The sequence below is a fragment of the Cinclus cinclus genome, chromosome 3 (assembly GCF_963662255.1).
Source record: "Cinclus cinclus chromosome 3, bCinCin1.1, whole genome shotgun sequence".
Classification (NCBI taxonomy): Eukaryota; Metazoa; Chordata; class Aves; order Passeriformes; family Cinclidae; genus Cinclus; species Cinclus cinclus.
Window position 1 is genome coordinate 14,365,249 of NC_085048.1, and position 21,785 is coordinate 14,387,033.

Below are 21,785 nucleotides of genomic sequence, written 5' to 3' on the forward strand. Positions count from 1 at the left end.
GTCTTCACCCCTGCTCTTGGTATTTTTCCCTTCTCTTTATAGTTTCCCTTGGTGTACATACAGTGCTGTACTTTTCAGCTCCCTCAGTATCTACTCTCTTAGTCTTGTCCCATTACTTCTCAAACATCCCTTAAAGCCAACACTTCTGAAAGCTTCACTAAAACACAGGCAAAGCCAGGCTGGCCTTACACAATAAGTTTATTGGACTTTAAGGCAAACTCTCCTGTTCAGGGGTAGAAGAGAACCAGCACAGTCCAGAGCAGCTAAATTAGAAAGGTTTCTATATTCAACAACTTAATAAAGTAAGACACCAAGAGGGGAATTGGAGCAGACTCACAAGCTATACGTGAGATGTCTGAAATCACTGATTTCTGCCAAAACATATATTTGTAACAAGATTATACAGCTTCAGCCTTTTGGGAAAAACTAGATAACATTTCACTGCTTTTAAACTTATTTACAGTCCCTCTAATACAATCTGACAGGAATATTAGGTCTGTGATGCTGGCTCTTAGATTTTCAACGGCCTGATGCTTTGACTTTCTTGACCAAAGATGTTAAGGGGCTACACAGATGCTGCAAAACACATGCAATGTTTTTCTAGCAGAGTTACAGTGATTCAATGTGTAGAACTACACAGAACTATTAAGCTTGTGTGGCAAAAGATGACCTCAGCTTGCACAGAAATAGTTTGTCATGCAAAAGAAAGCATTAACTCTGCTAGCAATGCTGTGTTCACTGTACAGGTAAGTGGCAGAGTTGGGCCTTCATAGAGTCAGGTCCCCTGCAGTTGATCTTCAGAGCCAAAGTTAAGTCTGAGTGTTCAGGGTCATATTCAGAGTTTTAATATCTCTAGGGATGAAGGCTGTAAAATCTTTATGTGCCAGTGCTCAGTCACTCTCAAAGTAAAAAATGTTTTCCCATCATGTAACGAGAATTTCCTTTGTTGGAATTTTCCTTGGTTGAAACATTTCCCCTGGTCCTTTCTCAAGACATAGTGGGAACTCAGGCTGAGGAGGCTCTGAGGAGGCTCTCATCACCAAGGAGAACAATCTGTGCTCATGGTCATTCAGAGTGACTTCCAAGGCTTTTCTATACAACAGGTTAGCCTCTATGTCATACATTCAAGTCAAACCTATTTTTCTTAATGAATGACAGCTATTGTTACTTTATTACAACAGATTTTTCTCCTTGGCACAAATGGTCAAAAAAAACAAGGCAGTCATTACGCTGAAAAATGTCAATACACTCATTGGACTTCCATAATATTAGGTATCCACCATACTTGTCTTTTCTTGACAATCCCAGGGTGACTTCCAAAGTGACAGATAGTGTGTCCTGCCATACAAATACACACGATCTAGTCAGCCCCGAGATTCATGAAGAGACTGTAATTCTATGTTTAGCAGAGAAGGGAACCTTAACTGGAGATGCTTCTAAAGAATCCTCTGAACGGCAATACAGTCCTTGGCACCAAACATCATGACTTCTTGGAAATCTTATTGGTTTAGTTGAAATGGTTTGGTGTAGTTTTTTCTTTAAATGCAGAATATTCTTAGATCTCCCAGAAGAGGCAAGGGATTCTATTAAACTGCTGAAAATGCTGCTTCTGTGCTGTCAAGCCTTGTTAGATACTTTGAACTAGAAGGTTTCAGACTTGCTGTGCTTGCAAGTTGCTTGATCAAGTTGAAGAAAACAGGGAAATGGACCCAGAAGCAGTTCCTTTTTTTTCAACAAAACAATTTTATTTTTTTTTCCATTCTGTTCCTATTCCCTGTTTGGAAATGTAAGAACAGGAAGTATCGTCATTATGTACCTTTGGGACAAATTTTGTAAACTCCTCTCTCATGTAACTAACTGAATTTGAAAGGATTTCATGCTCCTAAACTGGATGCTTATGCTTGCACCCTCTCTGATATACCCTCTGATACACCCTCTCTGGTATCTGAGACATCTCCTCCTGCATCATGCATTCCCTTGCTGCTTGCAAGTTCAGCAGCATTCTCAGCACAGAGGCATCCTTAATAAACCAGATCCTTATTGACTATTTTCCTTTTGCCACTGAAATTTGAGGATTCAGCCTATGCTAACTTAAGCTACTAGAAGTCAGAACTATTGAGGTCCTGCCAGACCCTTGTTTCTGAACCCGCCCCTTCCCTTGCACAGGTGTTTCAGGGAGTTTAGATAGATGAAATTTAACTGTTGAATACAAAGCCATGACCTGTCAGCTGGGTCTCCCCACATTCCTGCTGTCATTGCTTCCAGCAGTGCCAGAACAAAATAGGGTCACACTAGTAACACCTCCATCAGCAATGGCCACTCCTCCCAAACTTCTTCATGGGCAACAGTAAAACTGGTCTGGCAGCTAATAATGTTAGAAGTACTAAAAAAATAGTACTTGCTGCTATTTTGAAGGAGGGGGTGCATCCTCAGATCCAAGGAAAACAGAGGTTTTGTAGCTTAAGGAAGGGACCTCTGACAGGTATCCTGCATCAAACAATATTCTAGAAAATGCCACTGAAATTCTTCTGATTCATCTTGCAATCTTGCTCTCTCACGTGGCCCAGATGAATGGCAGGTGACTTTCTGCATCAGGGTGTGTCATTGTTACCTATCTCAATTGCTATCAGGATATAACCTAGGAGAAGAGGCATCTGAGAAACGTGATACCTTCTGTTGTCATGCATAAAGGATAAACCTCATACTGCAGCATTGTGAGCTGTGGCTGCATGATCAGTTCAGACTGGATGCCTCTAAAACTACTGGGTTTTCAGTGCCATTTTGAGAGTCCAGAAGTGATGACAAAATGGCTGTAAAAGAGGCTAATCCCAAATAAATTATGATACAAAGAAGTGGAATGACAGATTCCCTTGGGAACCTGGATGACCACAATAGTAGAGAATTGGGAGAGGAAATCCAGGATTTGAATAAATGAATGCTCCATTTAAACAACAGAATAGGACAGATGGCTGATTCCAGCCTTTTGGTAATTCCAAGTGACTAGAATTAAATGCATATTAATAACACAAGTGAAAAATGTTCTTTCAGGCAATGCATGTTTGACTGTGAACTGCACTACAGAAATACTCAGCCCCATCTCAATCTCGAAGTCAGAAAGCAACCAGAACTTGTAAAGTCAGAATGCCTCTGTGTTACACTCCTTATACTCATCTGCCAAGGCAGGAACCAGCCAGGCAAGACCCCTGGATTACAAGATAATTTCTTACATATATAATATTGATGTGAAATATTACATAGTGATTAGTGTCATTATAGTGTATAATACAGTGTATAGAAATACACCATGGGATCAATATAAACAAGAATACTGAACTCAAAGTAAAGCATGGACATGAGACGCAGGAAAATATAATGATTTCATTATATTTGCTTAAATCACTTTGTTGTGAATTGTTGTCTTTTGTTTCATGTATTTTTATTATTTTGCCACTGTAATTATAAATTGTATCCACTTTTTATATATAAAGAAAATGTGGGCTTATGTGAACATGAACAAACTTGTTACTGCTGTTACCTGCTTGCTAGGAGTGCAACCTAAAAACGTGTTCTAGCCTTGTCCAGACCTGGTGGGGGCTTGTAGCCACTGCTGCTTGAGTGCTAGCCAACATCTTCAGGCCTGCTCAGACTTGTACCCCAGCACAGTAGGCACAACACAGCCCAAGAAGAAACTGCCTGTAAAAGGGGCAGTGACCAGGGGTAGGACGGACGCGTTGGGGGAGCGTGGACTCCCCACATCCCCAGCACTGCTTGCCCGTTCCTTAAAAACAAATTAATAAATTGTCTTATTGATTGACCTACCCGACTGTGGTAAATTTATAACATGGTTTGTCTCAGTGTCCTGCACAAATGTTTTTCAAACACAGCACTTCCTGTGTGTGGTAACTGATTTCAGGTTTGGTGTCAGCTGGCTCTCCTGCACACATCCATGAGGTGTCACAGGCTCATACATGGAACGATCTATCCTCATCAACCGGCTGACCTCGGAAATCTGCAGTCCCTTCTAATCCTGCCCCTGAAAATATATATGTATCTTTAAATATGGACTTAGTAACTTGTCTCATTACCTTCTGCAAAGTATCTTTCCTCTATTACCTTTGTATGTACCATGAGTCACATTAAGACTTTTTGGCGCTAATACATCAAAGTTCATGCTGCAATGGAGAAACAGCATCTAAATCTCTGTCGAGATTCCATTCAAGCACTGTCTTCACTGAGATATTAAAGCCCCACGGGAGCTCATTGCCACCTTTAAAGCGTTTTGTCTGAAGGCAACTCATTTGTCACCCTCTATTTTTTTCCCCATTTCCATCGTTATTTATCACTCGACTAATATTTGTCTTGGCGCGGGTATTATCAGAGCTATCTTATGCGTATTTCCAAAACAAACATAAAAATGTTGCACTGTTCCTGTAGAACAGTTTCCTGCAGAAACTCACCAGGAATTTCACGAGGTAGTAAAAGTCTGTCTTAAAATGTTCTTATTCGGCCATAAGTACTTTAACACATGCTTCTTGGTGTTATAGGAATGTTAAATGCAACCATTCAACTCACTGTAGCAGACACCGTGGAAATCGCTCTTATCCTTATGCAGACCCATCTCTCAGCCATTCTCTTCCCTCGGCCCCAATTCTCAATTTTCTCTTCTAATTTACACACCATGAAACGATTATTTTATTATTTCTTTTATGATTCTTTTATGATTTTCTCTGTTTGAGAATTTCACCTGGAGCTAACGTCATGCTAATTGCTCAATAGTACCCTGACGTCTCATGCTTTGATTTTTTTTTCACTACACCAGTGGAACGTAGGAGATGCTTTCGAGAAATACTCATTGATGGTCTGCAAAGCACCTCTCGTTTGCTTTAGGAATCGGTAAAATAATAAACATGTTTTGTTTTAAGAGCTACGAAGCCGCAAACCTGAAACTGCCTGCTCAGCAGTCTGTCCTTTAATGATGGAAATGCCAAGACATCAGTATTTTGTAACCATTCCGATTTATACCATGTATCTCTGTGTCCCCATTTCTGAAAAAAATCGAGGGTGAAAACAGCTGGTTTTTTATTTACCGTGCTAACAACTTCATTCTCTCAAAAACCAGGACTGAATCGTACTGAAAAGTGCAATTTGTGAGCATGAGAAAGTGTGTGGGGGGGAGGAGGAGATGGAGACAAAACAGACAACTTCAGATCCAACTGCTGAAAAAATCTATTTCAATGGTACGTTAAAATCAGCCACTCTTACACAACGAAATTTACAGCTCGCTTAATCGTGCAATCCTAGTTCTGCAAAAGCCTTTGTCTGGATTTGTGCCTCATATATAGCCCCAAACCCTAGGGCCCAGCTGCGGAGTGCCATCTTCGAGGCAAGGGGCGGGCAGAATACCAGCTTTTCGAATCAGTTGTTTCCAGTGTTTTTGAACTGGGATGCTGATTTGTCATACTAAAGAGCCACTAGATGCTGCGCTGCTCTTGCCAAGCCTGCTGGATGCAGGCAGGTTACCCGGGGTTTAACACACCTCTTAGGGTGCACTAGTCTCCTTCCCCCCGCTTTTATTTCCCCAGACTGCAGCACACTCAGCTGGGCTAATTTAATTTCTACAGGCAAGCTTGCGACTTGAAAACATTTTTTTTTTCTCAGATCTAAATCCACGCCTTCGTTTTCACAGAGGCTGTAGCAAAGCAGCTCGGCCACCTAACAGGATAAATCGCTGGCCTGCCTTCCTTCCTCTGAAGGCCTGCACGGGTTCTGGCCCAGGCCCGGGCACCCACCAGCGCTGAGGCTGGAGCGGCTGGGGGCGCTCTGGACAGGGCAAGATCCTCGGAAGCTGCTAGAAGCAGACTAAGGGAGCTTTCCCCGGGCTACCAGAGCTCACCCGGGCCGACCGCACCGGGGGGGTACCCCCGGCAGTTCCGAGAAGCCAAACCAAACCAAACCAAACCAAACCAAGCCAAGCCCTGCCCTGCCCTGCCCTGCCCTGCCCAGCCCAGCCCAGCCCAGCCCAGCCCAGCCCAGCCCAGCCGCCACCACCGCCCTCCTCCTCCGCCCCTCAGCGCCTCCCCAGCCCCCCGCGCGCCGCAGCAGTCTGGCGCGGCCGCTCCCCATTGGCTGCGGCGCTGCCCGGGCGCCGACGCAGCCAATGCGCGGCGGCCACGGCGGGGCGCGTGGCGGGGGCGGGGCGCGTGGCGGGGGCGGGGCGGGGCGGGGCGCGCAGGCCGTGGCGGCGGCGGCGGCAGCGGCAGCGGGAGCGGGGCAGCCATGGGCGTGCGCGGCGCTGGCCGGCTGTGGTGGGGTAGGAGCCGTGAGGGCGCGGGGGGGCCGTCTGCGGGGGCAGCGGGACGCGGCGGAACGCGATTTCTTTTTCCCCGGTTTTGCGGGCCCCGTCGCGGCGGGAGGGAGCGGGGCCAGGTGCCGTGTGGCCGCTCTTCGGGGCCGCGGGCGGAGCGAAGAGCCGCCTGAAAGGAGGTTTTAGCCAGGTGGGGATCGGCCTCTTCTCCCGGGCGGCTTGCAGTAGGACTAGAGGATATAGACTTAATCTGCCCCAGGGGAGGTTTAGATTGGACATTAGAACGATTTCCTCACACACAGGGTGAGTAGCTAATAGAACGGTCTGCCCGAGGTGGTGGTGAAGTCACCGTCCCTGAAAGTGTTTAAGGAAAGACTGGACACGACCCTCAGTGCCGTGGTCTGTTTGACGTAGGGGTGATCGGTCATTGATCTCAGAAGGCTTTCCCGGCCCCGCTGATCTGTGGGGGCAGCGCTCGCAGTCGCTGTGGCCGGTCTGTGCCACGGGGCCGGGGCTGTCTGTTAGCGAAGCACATGGAGAGAGAAAAAAAACCCAAAATTATGGTTATCACTCACCTTAATCAAAGACTTTATTTGATTTATTTGAGTGAGTTAAGTAAGCGCCGGTGTCGTGCGTGCCTGGCTGTCCTGCCTGGCGATCTGGTGTTTTTTGGGCAGCGAGAGAGCAATGAGCGGTGTCAAACGGAGGAGTCCGAAGGGGGCTGGTGTTCCCCGTCCCCTGGCCCTGCTGTCGCCTCTGTGTGCCGCAGGTATCGGTAAACGATTCCCACTCGGGCCCTTCCATGGAATCGCCGAAGGTGCCGGGAGCTCTGCCCCGGGCTGTGGCTCTCCGAGCGCACGTGTGCAGGGTTGAGTGGGCCTCGGCACACCGAGCTCTGCTGCAGGAGGGTTTGTTGCAGAAGGAAGTTCATAGAATCATTACCATCCCGTGACAAAGGCTTTTTTTTTTTACTAGATCTACCGACTTGCAACTTTGCAGTTCAATTAGGACTAGTAATACCAGCATGGAGCTGCCTCACCTGGTTTATTGATGCTTCTGTCTGTGTGATTTGCTTACATTAGGAAGCAACTTTTGAAATCAGATTAGCTATTTATTTTTTCCTTAATAACAAGGACAGATTTGCCTATATCTGGCTTGATGCTTGTAAGAAAATGATCTTTTTTGCAGTTGAAGAAAGGAAAGTTACGCCACCACTTTATGACTCATAGTTTTAAAAAAATGCAGTGATAGGGGACTAGGTGGATTTCACCATGTACTTTTGTGAGTTCTCTTTAACGGGTATATTTTCATAAGCTAGAACTTCTCTCTTTCAAGGGACAGAAGTGGCTGAGTGTATTCTGTCTTCTGAATGTATTCTGCCAGAGATCACCTAAAAGGTGAAGTGACAATATGCTGATTTCAGTTTAATGGTCTCATTCTGTCTAGAAGAGGAGTTTTTCTCTTGAGAGTGACTATAACATTCAAGGACCTTTTTCCATCCTTTTTTCTTACTCTACCCCAGCAGCAGCTGCTACTGTAGGTCACTGTAACATGCTGTGACAGCCACAGATTGCCTCGGAAGTCAGTTGATCAATGCTGATGAAGTGCTGCTTGTGTATGGGCGTACTGAAGAGACAGAGCCAATCTAACACATGCATCTGGTGGTGGAAACCAATTTTGATCACCCCAGAAGGGAAGAGTTGGGTCCTTTTGCTAGAAGAAACCATTAGGATGGGGTAGTGGTGCAGTGGAGAGGGCATTGGTTTATAGTATGGCAGTTCAGTCCTGGTGCTTGAGTAACCTGGAAGATATTACTTCTGTCAGCTTTACTCCTGCAGAGCAGGGATAATGAAACTGGTTTTTATTGTGTGGGACCGAAAGTGTAGGTGATGCTGTGCAGTCTGTATACCATGTGCTGTAGAGTTCTGCATCATTGACCTGTTTTTCTCTCATGTTGAGTCTTGAGAGAGAATATGCAGCTTCCTATTCAAGCTGTTAACCACTTGCAGCAATGCTTTTTTATGTCTGGCTCTAACTTGGGTGTCTGAGCTCTTACTCCTTCCAATCTTTGGTGGATTAAGAAAAGTCTTTCGCTGGGTGGATTTTGTTTCAGAGATGCTTGTCATCTCATCAAGTCATCTCTTGATCTCCCTGACTAGGTAGAAGGAAGAAATATGAGGTTTTATGTACAAAGTCTCAAGCAATAATAAGTTCCAGAAATTATCAGAAGTACAAAGCCATAAGAGAAAGCCATTTCCTTCTGTCTTTCAATGTTACCTTTTTAGCATTCTCAGGGTGCTTGAGTTGTTAACCAGAGAGATTTAGCTGTTGTTTTCCAGTCTGTTTCTAAAGACATAATAGTAGACTAAGATCCTCATGAGTAAGGATGATGCACTGCCAGTACATCAAGTGCTGGTCCTAAAATCAGTGTAACTGTACCAAGCTTAGTTGGGACAGTCCTGCATGATGTGATCTTATAAAAGATGTGTTTGAGTGCCTGCTGTGCAAGAGGTTTGAACAATTGACTTAGGAGTTTCTGTAAGAACTGAAGGAAAACGTAGCTGATGGTGGGGATCCCTGCAGAAATCCTGGTGGTCTGGTACCAGCAGGAGTTAGGGTAGGAGCTTGGACACAAGTCTCTCTGCAGAGCCATAGCAGGAGTGGTGTAAATCCAGCTAGCTTTAGGCACAGACCCTATTTTACATTATCCTATAGAATCATGTTTTAAATGAGGAGGTAGAGCATATATCTTGCCTTAACTTCCTTTTTGATCTGGTCTAACTGGAATCCCTTCCCACCACTGCTGCTTTGTGAAGAGTGGGGAGATGATTTAGCCATGGCAACAGGAGAGTCATAAATGTTCAACAGGACTGCTGATGTCTCTGCTTTTCGTTGTAGGCACAGTAAGCTGCACTTTGTTCCTGGCAGTTAACAGTTTATATTCGGCCAGTGATGATGTGATAGAGCTCACACCAACTAACTTCAACAAGGAGGTCATTCAGAGTGAGAGCCTCTGGCTCGTGGAGTTCTATGCCCCATGGTAAGAACTGCTGTTGTGTACTTGCTCTTATGACAGAGGAGCAGCTCAGGAATCTACTGCTGATCAGCTCAAGGTTTCTTTCAGTTGTTGGCAGCACAGTCTGATGGCCTCATGAGTAGTAAAATAGTTGTACTTGGGATTCCTGCTTTAAATATTTTCATGAGGGAAAAAGGCAGGAATTGACATTTCAAGTTTACAATTAGGGTCTGATAGCAAAACATATGCTGTTTTTCTACTTGATTTTTTTTTCTGGTTAAATTAGTATTAAAAATGACTGATTTAAGTGCAGTAGGTAAGTGAGAAAGTCCCTCGTGTCTATGTTTCTGAGTCTAATTCTGATGTGAAAGCTTAGATATAAATTCACACTTAAAATTTTCAATTTCCATTTAAAAATACTGGCTTTGTGCATCTTAATTTAGCACCCCTCTGTTTCCTGTTCTGTTCAGGTCCAGAGTATGGAGTCTGTTCCATTTAAATTCTGGTGATATATATATTCCATCTTTGTACAAATCCTCTGTGATATTGCCATCTGAAGCTCCACATTCTGGAGAAAGTGGCCTTTTATTGCAACAGCTTGACTCTGTCTGGACTGAGAATTTTAGGGGAAGTCTTGCTGTGCCTCTTCTAGTGTTGCTGTGGTCTATATAATGTGGAGGTTTTACTTCACATGCCTGTGTGATGGTATGATCTTGTGGCACAGACTCTTTTTCCTCTTCATGAGTAAATCCTTAGTATCCTACAGTTTTCTGCAAGTGACTGAAATAGTTGTCAGATCTGAATGACATTTACAATTTTGGTTTTGTTTTTTTTTTTTTTTCTAAAAAGGTGTGGTCATTGTCAAAGGCTAACCCCTGAGTGGAAGAAAGCAGCAACAGCTTTAAAAGTAAGTTTAGCCCTTTAAATGTGTTTGTGGAAGTGGATTGAAGAGTTTGGCTGTTTTGGCATCTGGATTGGGAACGTGGAGGGGTTTGGTCCCTAAAACCATTATCACTTTAATCATACTTGTCTAGCCAGAAAAGTTGAAAAATCAGGATTTTTGTTTGGTTTGTTGTATGCTTTTTAACGGAAGCCCTTGAACTGTAGAGGAAAAAAGTCAGTTCTGTCCCTGTGAATTCCCATAACTATTATCTAGGACTGAAAACATCTCTGTAAGCCATTGGTGCTTACTGGTTTTTTTTTAATTACAGAAGAATTTGACATGTTGTGATTAGCTGAACTCTTGCCTATGTAAAATATATATATTCTTCCTCTTGGATTTTTTTGGTTGGTTTTCTAACTAATAGCTGAAACAATTTAAAGTTTATTCTTTCATGCTGAAGAATGAAGTGGATGTTCAGAGTGTTCTGTAGTTTAATGCTTGTGGGGTAAATACCTCTTTTCTGTTGCAGTCCTAGTAACTGTGTTCTCTCTTGCCCTCTTCCCTCGTGCTGCCAGCAGAGAGTATAAAAGCTGCTAAATAGCTGTAGAAGTCTTGGGTGTCATTTTTTGTTTTGTTTCTGCAGGGTGTAGTGAAAGTGGGTGCAGTAGATGCAGATAAACATCAGTCCTTGGGTGGACAATATGGAGTCAGAGGGTTTCCAACTATCAAGATATTTGGAGCCAACAAAAACAAAGCAGAGGATTATCAGGGTAAATGTGATGAAATTTTGCATGCCTAAAATCTTCCCTGAATGCAGTAATCATGGTACTGTAAATGCTGTGTTGTGTGGTTTTTCCTTCCTGTCCGTTTGTAGTAACGGAGAGACAGATGGGTGGGAGTGGTTTGACCAAATTGTGTATGTCTTAGCATTGTCTAACAGTCCCACCTGCAGTTCATAATTGTTGGAGCTTGATAGGGAGTTTCAAGGAATCATTCCTTTCTTCCTGTTTATTTGGAGCTTGCCATAGAGTCACTCCTCATCCAAAAAGCCAGGTAATGAAAATATGTAGTTAAGTCAGTCTTGCTGCTTGTGTTGTCAGATATCCCACCACTAGTACTGTATCACTCATAGCCCAGTCCTGCTTTTCCTCAAAGATCATTAGGGTGAGAGAGGATTAAGTTTGTAATTAAGTTAGGAGCATGCCTTAAACTGACCTTTTGATGGTTTGATCGCTTATTTTGCTGCACTGCAGGTGGCAGGACAAGTGACGCTATTGTTGATGCTGCTCTAAGTGCTCTTCGGTCCCTGGTGAAAGAACGTCTCAGTGGCAGAAGTGGAGGATACAGTTCTGGAAAACAGGTATTTGAGGGAATGGGTATTTGTTTTTCAGCTGTCTTGTACATGAGATCAAAGCTCCCAACTCAGTCACAGAACTGGAAGGGATGTCTGGCGTTTTATCTAGTCCAGGTGCCCTGCCCAGTGCAGGGCCAGCTGGAGCAGATTGCTCAGGGCTGTGTCCCCTAAAGTTGTATCTCCAAGAGCTGAGACTCCAAATGGACTGCATTCTCTGGGCATCCTGTTCCAGTGTTTGGTCGTGTTCACAATAGAAATCTTTCCTCTTGTGTTTTGGGTTATAAAATCATGGAATGGTACTTCTTGTGTTTCAACTCCGTCCCTTTTGTCTCTTGTTTCAGCAAAGAGCCTGCCTTTGTTTTCTTTTCTCTCCTGCACCCTCTCATCACATGTCAGATGCTCAAAGCCCTTAATCAGCTCTGACCTTCTGCTGGACTTGCTCCAGTGTGTGCATGTCTGTCCTATGGAGGAGCCTAGAACTAGACCCAGCACTCCAGGTGTTTCACATTGTGCTGAGCAGAAGAAAAGATTGCCTCCTCAGACCTTCTGGCAAGTCTCTGGCTAGTGGAGCTCAGGAGGCTGTTGACCACCTTTGCCACAGAATTGCAGTGCTGGCTCATGTTCAGCTTGTCCACCAGGACATTCATGTTCCTCTTTAAAAAATTGCTTTCCAGCTAGTCACTTCTGAGTGTGTACTGGTATATGGGGCTGTTACTCTCCAGGTGCATCTGCCCTTGAACTTTGGGGTTTCTGTTAGCCCCATTCTTCAAGTGGTTCAGGTACCATTTGCCTAATCCTAATCTAAATTAGACAGATTAAGGTTTTTTAACTTGATAGTGTTTTTCTGAAGTTGGCTTGCTGGATTTCTCCCTGAAGGTAAATTGAAAAGCTTCTGGCTCCTTATTACTATTTCTGAGTCATGGTGCAAATACATTCTGACATCCTCAGGGTGGCCACAAAGAAGATCTGGGTGGACTGTACCCTGTAGTGTGTATCATACTCCCACATGTTTGTTTTGCCTGGAAACTAGGATTTAGTTCCAGATGGAGATGGGGGTTGGGGAGCACTTAGTTCATGAACAGATCAGAGCATGAAGAGCTGAAAACGTGTTCCCATATCTTCTTGGTAGTCAGTTTGACCTGATTTCTCTTTTTTCAAGAGAAGGTTCATTTGCTTTGTCTTGAAAATGCTGTGATGACTAGGCTGTGTGTACTATCAGTTTTAAAAAGGGAAAGTTGTATGACCTAACACTGCCTGTTTCGTGTCTTGCTCAAATAAAGGTCTTTTGGTTCAATGTGACACACAGGAGTTGGCCTGTGTGGGAGACCAGTTTTGGTTACTTCTTATGCGAAGGTGTTTTTGTTTCTTACAGAGCCGGGAGAGCAGAGGTGGAGATAAGAAGGATGTGATTGAGCTGACTGATGACAGCTTTGATAAGAATGTCATAAATAGTGACGATGTGTGGATGGTGGAGTTTTATGCCCCATGGTGTGGGCACTGCAAAAAGTAAATGAGGTTTTACTTTAACAGTTCAGTTCCTGTTAGTGTCTGTTTTGTGTAATACCCTTAATCCCCTAAAAGAGACCTTGCATCTCTGGTATTCCAGAAGTGGATTTTTTTTTGTAAGGTGATCTAATGAAAATCTGTGGGTTTCTGCTCAGAACCCCTTGGTATTGCTCTGGTTGCACTCTTCCTTAGCAGTAAAATTCCCAGTTATCAGTAGAAATAAGAACTGGAAATTATATTAAACTTTTCATTCCTTTGGATGAAGGACATCAGTCTTGTTTGGATAACCCTCTTAGCTATCATTCTCAGCAAGAGACTTTTTTTATTGAGTAAAACGTGCTACATAATGTTGAAATCTGGTATACTTTTGCTAGTTCTGAGAAATCTTTGTGCACTTGTACTCTCTGTTTTTCAGCCTGGAGCCAGAATGGGCAGCTGCTGCCACGGAGGTGAAGGAACAAACAAAAGGAAAAGTAAAGCTGGCTGCAGTAGATGCAACAGTCAATCAGGTGCTGGCAAGCCGATATGGGGTGAGTGTGCTGTGCAGTGGTTACAATTTCCTTTCCATCTCTACCAAGTCAGATTTCTCTTCAATCCTTACTGAACTGTTCCTTAATCTGGTACTACTTAAATGTTTTGTGCTAAAAAGAAGTGACACATTCAGTTTGTTTCCCACAAATAATTAATGAATGTCAGTAACAACATAAATAAATGGAGAAAGAGGAAGATAATTTTTCTGAATCTTGCTGAGGAGAAAGGCTGTTTATTTACATAACATCTTGTATACCTTTATCATCTGGAGTGAGAGGTCTCTTTCTTGAGACTGTAGACTGGTTGGGCATCTCTGGAACCCTTAGAGCCAATTATCAGGGATCACTCCAACAATATCAGGTGTGTTGCTCGCCAAAAGAGAATGGATACTCTTGAATTTTACTACAGTCCACAGAGCTTACAGTGTGCTGCATTTTCCCTCTGAGTGCACATGGTTGACAATGTAGAGGGAGCACTGAGCAAGATTTACTGGAAGTGTAGCAGAAGGAGATTAAGGTCCACTTGCTGCCATGTAGGCCCAGTGTTGTCCATCCCCAGACAAATCAGGAAACCAATATTTAATAAATATCAAGGTAAAGGTGGTCCTCATTGTGCTTAAACCTGGAATGCTTGGTGCATCTAAATGGAGATGAAACCATTGCTGGTTCATCAGGCCAAAACCCCGAAGCAGCATTTTGGTGTGCATTCACCTTGTTTTGAACTGTTGCAAAGGTAGGAAGCTAAAAATTTCAAATTGAGCCAGAACACGTGAGACTTGATACACTAAGATGTTGGATCTCCTCCCTTGCTCTTAGTCTAGAGGACATCAGACAAGCAGATAATTTCCACCATAAATATTCAAGTTTATGTGATGGTTTAAACTTGTTTTGCAGATTCGTGGATTTCCCACCATTAAAATCTTCCAGAAAGGAGAAGACCCTGTTGATTATGATGGTGGGAGAACTAGATCTGATATTATTGCTCGTGCTCTGGATCTGTTTTCTGATAATGCACCACCACCTGAGCTCCTGGAGGTACCTGTACATCATTTTCTCAATGCTTTTCCGTCATACTCTTGGCAGCAGTTTTTACAGGTTTATATGAATTCTAAATCAAACTTCCTAAGTGTGGTGCTTCTGCACTGTTTTGCCCCAGAAAGTAAAGGATGACAAGCTTTGAATAACAAAAAGCTGAATGTTCATTTCTGCTGTCAGTTTGTTGCTGTCTGGAAGATTGATACAGTGAAGGCATTGACAGGATGGTGCCGGGGTGTCTGAATCTGCTTTTGAGGAATGAGTGAAAAATTTAAGTTCTGTGCCCCATCTATTTTCTTACAATAAGAGGGCAGGGCCTTGTCATTTGCAAGCTGTCTGTTAAGTGATAAATGATAAGTAGTTTTGCTTGTTGTCCAAAAAAATCCACCCTCTGTCAGGCAACTTTTTTCAGCTTGCTGTTGGTAGATTTGAAATGGTGATCACTTGTCTCCAAAGTGAGGTGCACACAAGACAGTCCATTGGGGTGCAGGAAGGAAAAAACAAAAAAATATCTGTACTGTTAATAAGCATTAACATACTATTTTTATATGGTGCATATTTCATCTTTCTCATCCTATTCTTTATTTTGTATGCTTTCTAATATTAATATAGCAATACATGTTGATGTATGTGTGTATGCATATAATTGATTTATATATATCACAGGCTGCATGCTTAGAAATTTATTCACTGGTGGATTATACAATCAAAGGTTGGAGACCACTGGTGTAGGTCACTGGGTCAATTCCTTTTTGAGACAGATCCCACAAAACCAGTGTTGCTGTTACTGTTGCTTGAACATCCTCATCCACAGCAAAGGCTGCCTCTGCTGGTTGTCCTTGTGCCCGCAGGCATTCGCATGGGCCTGGGGGTGATCTTACCAGCCTTGGGCAAGAGCAGTGATTTTTTTTTGAGCAAGAAGTGACATCTGACTGTGCTTTCTGTAAACCTGATTTGGTACTGCATAGTTTCCTGTTGCTGCAAGTCTCAACAGAAGACTTTGTGAATTACTCTTGTACTGGAGGACCAGTGAAGTAGAAGAGACTTGTAAGCTTTTGTGTCAAGTTGTTTCAATGCTTACTACCTTGCAGGATGGAGCTATTAGGCTGTTGGAGAGAAGTACAGTCGCAGCTGAAGAACCAGGTCTTACTGTCATTGAGTTTGTATTACTTTCTTCTAGATAATTAGTGATGATGTTCTGAAGAGTACCTGTGATGCTCATCAGCTCTGCATCATTTCTGTCCTGCCTCATATTCTTGACACAGGTACACATAAAAGCAATCAGACTTCTGTATGAATTTGTCACTTAAAGCATGTAGCTGTGTTTTTTAACTTGTCCAATTCTGTTTAATAAACAGGAGCTTCAGGGAGAAATTCTTACCTGGATGTCATGTTAAAAATGGCTGAAAAATACAAAAAGAAAATGTGGGGGTAAGTGTTATTGTCCACTGGTTGTCTTGGAAAAGATGTGAGCATTTCTGGGTCTAATGGAATAAAACGTGTATGATAACTGTTCAGCTTCAAGAAAGAGTTGTTCCTTGTTGAGGGTAACATATCTTGGTATTTCACTAATTACTGGAGAAGGGAATACTGTGACCTCAAAATATTCTTTTTTTTTTTTTTTTTTTTTTTTTTTAATTTTCATCCACATCTCAAATTCTGCATTTACAAGTGATATCTAAGCATTAATAAGATTAAGCATCTTTTACTCTTGTCCTGAATACTCAAGTATTTTAGGGAGGTTTCTTTTACTGACTTTTGCTGGTAGGTAAGTCTGCAAGTGTGACTATTGAATTCTCAAAACAACAAGTAAATTGCAGTTTATTAACATGTTTCATGCTCTCAAAGAAACAGGCCAACACGCTATGCCTTTACTCCTCGTTCTCTCAGGTGCAGGTTAGGATCTTTGGGACTTTCTCAGGAAAGTGAGAGATTTCTTGTCACACTGACTGCTGTGAAGAGGAGCAAAATGACATGAAAGCTTGGGGGAAAATGTTGAGATTGGCTCATTCCAGAGGTTCCTCAGCAGACTTGCTAAGATGAGAGGAACTGAGTGTCCTTAGCTAGAAATCCTCCATAGTGATATTTGGGCAGGACTTTGTAATCTTTAGGTCTGTGACTTAAATAGTTTTAAACCCTCTCCTAAATAGCAGCTAAAGTGTAGCAGTGTGTTCACATTGCGAACAGTTATTCCCCTGCACTGTGTTTAGTGGCTGTTCTTATCCAGCTTTTGGTGGCTCTGTGGGTGGGACTGGCCTAGAGGTGCTGCTGGGAGGAGGTTTTCTTTTGCAAGGTTCAAGATCCGGACTCTCCTTTTCCATGCTGGCTTTGAAAAGTGTCAAGGGCAATACAGAGCCCCACTTTTAATTCTGCAGAGTTGCAGAATATGTGATTTGAAAATTACTGTAGTGCCTATCCTCATTATTAATTTTCTGTTTCGTGTTTTCCTCAAGGTGGCTGTGGACAGAAGCAGGTGCTCAGTCAGATCTTGAGAGCTCTCTGGGGATTGGAGGCTTTGGGTATCCAGCAATGGCAGCTGTTAATGCTCGGAAGATGAAATTTGCCCTTCTGAAAGGATCATTCAGTGAACAAGGAATTAATGAGTTTCTCAGGTATGAAATCTTTCAAGTGACTTAAGTCTTTCTGTATCTGGGACTGTGACTCTTTTGACCACAAGCATACTCTTCTGCATCAGACCAGACTTGCACAGTTAAGAGAATTAAGATGAGAATTTAGTGGAGTAAGGGAATGGTTTCAGTGAGGATTGCAATAAAGCAGTCATTACCTTTTTGTGATGTGCAGAATTAAGTTGGCCATTTAGACTAAGTTTTAGTAGTTTTAGTATCTGAAAACAGAAGTGGACTTTGTTGAAAAATTCTATTTCTCTGGTAACTTAAGAAACAACTTACTAATTAATTCCATTTAATTCAAATGGTGCATTCTGACTAGCCATTAGTAATTGGAAAATCCCCCATTTGGGAATCATAATGGGTGCTGATGAAGTTCTTGAAGTTGTATATGTTGCTGTTCACCTTTCAGATTCAGTTTGGTCCTGTCTTCCCCCTCCCACCTTTTCATTCTCCTGGCAATTGATAAATTGACTGGGGGAGTTGCAACAATCCATCCAAAAAGTCAATAGCTCACTGCTCAGCACAAGTCCTGTGAAACTGCCTGTTGTGTAGATGGGCAAGAGCCAGTGATGTTGACAGAAGGTAGCAGCAGCACTGAAACAGAGCAGCTAAACTTAAACTGTTACTTTAGTGTGGTCAAAGTGAAGCAGAAACTCTGCTTCCACATAAAGTACCAGCTGCCATAAGTTATGCAAGAGTCCTTGAGACCTTATATTAGAAGTGTTTTTTCTGTGTCTGTCCTTGGAGAATGGCAGAGAACAGCCAGAATTGCAAAAGCAAATGCAACAGCCTCTCTCCACCTTGCCATAAGAAACAGATTGATTGAATGCTGTTCCTGCTGGATTAATGGAATCAGTGCTATATTCTTACCTGTGAAAGTGATCAGACTTTCTTCTTAATGCCAAAAAAGGAACATTCTTAGGGCATCAAGTTAAGTTCAGGATACAGATGCAAGAAGAGAAATACCAGACAGTTTGTACTAATGCATGTAAAAGTGTCTACCTTTATCAGACACGGCACATTTTCTTAGTCTGTAAAGCCCATCTTAGTGAAGTCTGTCCTGGGTGAGGTTAGATGATGCTTCCAGGACACAACAGCTTATATTGCATTAAGTAACTGGTTTGTATTTTCTTACCATGCAGCACTGCTTCCTAGAATGCACCACTACTTTCTGAGCTGAAGTAGTGCTCAGCTTCAGCTTAGCTGTGCTGCCTAGAGAAAGCAGTATAATCACAGCTGGTGTGGCTGGCCATTCACTCAGCTGCTGTAGACAGCTTCTGCAATCTAATAGGCAGTCTCATCAGTATTGACTACAAGTCAGGAAATTGGCACTGTGAAGAGCATAAAAACTGTGAACTCCACTCCATTAGAGAGGAATGCTAATTCAGTCTTATTTGCCTCTGAAAGATGCAAAGGGATTAGCTCCTCAGGATTTTAATGCTGGGCTTTTTGAGCAAGCCCAACTAGCAAGTTCAGGATGGAGTGTCTCAAATAAAGCTGGTTACCATGTGCCCTTTGGAACCATGGAGGCTGTCTCCACTAAAGAAGATCACTGGTGATTTCAACTAACACTTGCAGGTGACTTCCAGAACCAGAATTTTGGGCTCCCCTTGGAGTTGCCTTAAGTGATAAACTGTTAAAGAGGCTGCACTTGTCTGTGATTTTTACACTACTGAAATAGGAAACAGTGTATCTCACAGATGTCTTTGAATCCAGTTGTAAACTTTCAATCCTACTTTACGGGCTCTGTAGTTTTCTGCCTCTTGAAGTTTTTACATCCAGACAGTTTAGAATACTTAAAGAGGTGAAATCTTGAACTTGTATTCCTCTTATCTGAAGCAGGTTCTGTTCCAGGTGAATGGAGATTGGAGGAATTTCTTAAATTTAACTTTTACTTGTTTTTTTCTCAGAGAACTCTCTGTTGGTCGTGGTTCTACAGCACCAGTGGGTGGTGGCGCTTTCCCAAAAATTCATTCAGTTGAACCTTGGGATGGCAAAGATGGTGAGGTAAGAGGTACTCCCTTCCTGAAAGTGCTGAGGAATTGTTGCATTCAGAAGTGACAGGATAGAGTAACGAACACCTGTCAGTGTGAAAGTTCTTGTTCTTACAAGATTGTGTCAAGTTGTGTTGATGGTTTCCCCATTATCTTAATCCAGCCAGCAGACCAAATGGTACTTTGATCATCTGACATTGTGGACCAGGTGTTCCTGCCTAACTGTTATGTGATCCGAAAGCTAGATCTCTTGAGGCAGAAATATATTGCCAGTGCTGACTAAGGGAGATGGTAGTGCATGCATTCAAGACCCCAGTGTTGTGGAGACTTGGGTTCTGCAATATGCTGACCTTGCCATCAAGGTCTTAATGCCAGAAACTTTGTCAGGTAAAGCCTGTGTAATAAACAACATGGTGACCAAGTCTACCTTCTTAAGGTTCAACATTGATGTAAAAACCAAAGTTACTGCAGTCCTTCAATCTACTTCAGATAGATAAAAACGTGGAATATGGTAGCAGTTTTGTTACATAGTTCATTTGTATAGCCTTCATCTGGAGTATTTTGATCAGTAAAAAACAACCTCCTAGTGTAAACTGATCACTTGAAGTTTTCTGAATGAAAGAGACGACAGGAGAGAGCTTTACTCTCAAGATGAAGTAAGAATCTTTTCAGGGATCTCCTGACATTAAGCACTGCTAAACATGTTCTCAAAACCTTCCCTTTTTAACAGCTTCCAGTTGAAGATGACATTGATCTCAGTGATGTGGATCTGGATGACTGGAATAAAGATGAGCTGTGAGATCTTCAGGAAACTTCTTTTCTTGGGAGAGCCTGTGCAGCAGTTTGCAGCCTGGATCACAATCAGACAGATATTTCAGTGGCCTTTTTATGGAGAAGTAGCACATGACACACTGTGCTATTGGATGCACTGCAGCAGCGGGCTGTACGCATCTCAAGAAAACATTGCAGAAATTCTATGAATTGTCATAACCAGTAAACTTGATTGTATTCTGTGTAACAAATATTTTGAGGACAACATGAATATTTCCTTGGAACATATTTTGTTGATAATTTGCTGTTTGAGTGTTACTGGAGGCTGTTAGTGTAAGCAATTTTAACTGTAATTTTTTTCATGGAGGCGGAACCTGCTCAGCTTCTGTTTCAATTAAAGAATAAAATATTTTTGACACACAGTGTTAGTCTTGTATAGAATAAGAAGGGTGCACATAGTACAAGCAGTCCCATTTTGGATGACTCTTGAAAGCAAACTGTAGAATAGAGAGGCTTGTGCAGAGGGAGTCTTAAACCACCTCCTTGCTGTGACATCTTAACAGTTTGGCCTAAAGCCTGATAAGATGGACAATCTTAGTTTAAATGCTCTTCGGTCTTCCTTTTCCGTCTCAGGGGCTTTCTCTTTCTTTGTGCCAGACTTCATAAGATCATTAATACAGTGGAAGTGGGATTGCTGCTGCAATGAGAGATGCTGGGAGCTGTTGGTCTTTCCCCTTGATTAGTGATTAAGCTAATCTCTGAGGGTGTAAGGATTTCCAGGTGCTAACAAAAAAACCATCCTGGTGCTGTCTCCAGCAAATTGGATAATATTTCTTCACTTCCCATCTGGCATTGTTTTGATCTAAAATTAGTATTTCCTTTGGAAGGGGAATCAGGACTGCGAATAGGGATGTTTCCTGCTGCTTTTTTAATAAAAATTATTTTATTGCTCATGTCTTGTGTATTGGTGCCAAGTGAAGTGACCCTGATGTGATCAGCTTGTTTATAAATAAGGAATGAAAGAGATGAAAGATTCCCCTTCTTTCAAGGAAATAACATACTATGGATATTTGTCATCTGGTGTCTGTAAGAGATTGCTTGTAGCTCATCCCCATGAAAGGCAGTGTGAGAACCACGGGCAGCCAGTAGTAACTGCTGATTCTGTGCAGGAGATGTGCTCCAACTCTAAAATCATCCCAGCAGATGAGCTGTAATGGAACTGTTCTAACTGAAATATCTTAGCAAAAACTAAACTCATGAGTACTTGGGACTGTAAATCATATTATGATAAGTTCCATGGCACTTTTGAGGATCTTTCCTCTTAAGCTTTGGGTTTGTTGGTTTGGGTTTTTTTTTGTTTTCTTGTTTTGTTTTGTTTTTGTTTTTTTTTTGTTGTTAACTTAAAGGAACTTTGGGCTTTGCTCTGATGCTTTCTACTTTTTCTGTTTGGATGTTTTAAGTTTGCTTTGTTAGAAAAAGAGGACTGTATACACCTAGTAGATCAATTAGCCACCACACTTTTTAAATTGTTTTATTTCAAGTCCAGTAGATATTCCATCTTTGTAATTAAAAAAAAAATAAATACTACAATAGTACCTCTGCCTCTGAAATCTGTTCTTGTAAAACTATGAATAAGAATTTATATTGTAGTCACTGTAAAAATTGCAAGAAGTGGTAGGAAGATCATCCTGCTACAGCATCTGCATTTTAATTTGACTTTCAGCAGCTAAAGATTGTTTAATGGTAATATGAGAGTCTTGAA

At 42.4% G+C, this 21,785-nt stretch overlaps 1 protein-coding gene across 2 annotated transcripts; it reads left to right on the forward strand.

The window, feature by feature from the left end:
- Positions 1 to 6,261: 6,261 nt before the first annotated feature.
- PDIA6 (protein disulfide isomerase family A member 6) lies at positions 6,262 to 21,750 on the forward strand. Of its 2 annotated transcripts, XM_062488477.1 has the most exons (13): positions 6,262 to 6,310; positions 9,203 to 9,344; positions 10,170 to 10,227; positions 10,847 to 10,973; positions 11,457 to 11,563; positions 12,930 to 13,063; positions 13,479 to 13,593; positions 14,488 to 14,628; positions 15,809 to 15,893; positions 15,987 to 16,059; positions 17,082 to 17,240; positions 19,169 to 19,265; positions 19,983 to 21,750. In XM_062488477.1, exons 1-13 carry the CDS (start codon positions 6,277 to 6,279, stop codon positions 20,049 to 20,051), a joined length of 1,341 nt encoding a protein of 446 aa, XP_062344461.1. In that variant the 5' UTR covers positions 6,262 to 6,276; the 3' UTR covers positions 20,052 to 21,750. The 2 variants fall into 2 exon arrangements, with proteins under 2 accessions (XP_062344461.1, XP_062344462.1); XM_062488478.1 differs by lacking the exons at positions 6,262 to 6,310; positions 10,170 to 10,227 and having other exon boundaries at positions 9,246 to 9,344.
- The last annotated feature ends 35 nt before the right edge of the window (positions 21,751 to 21,785 follow it).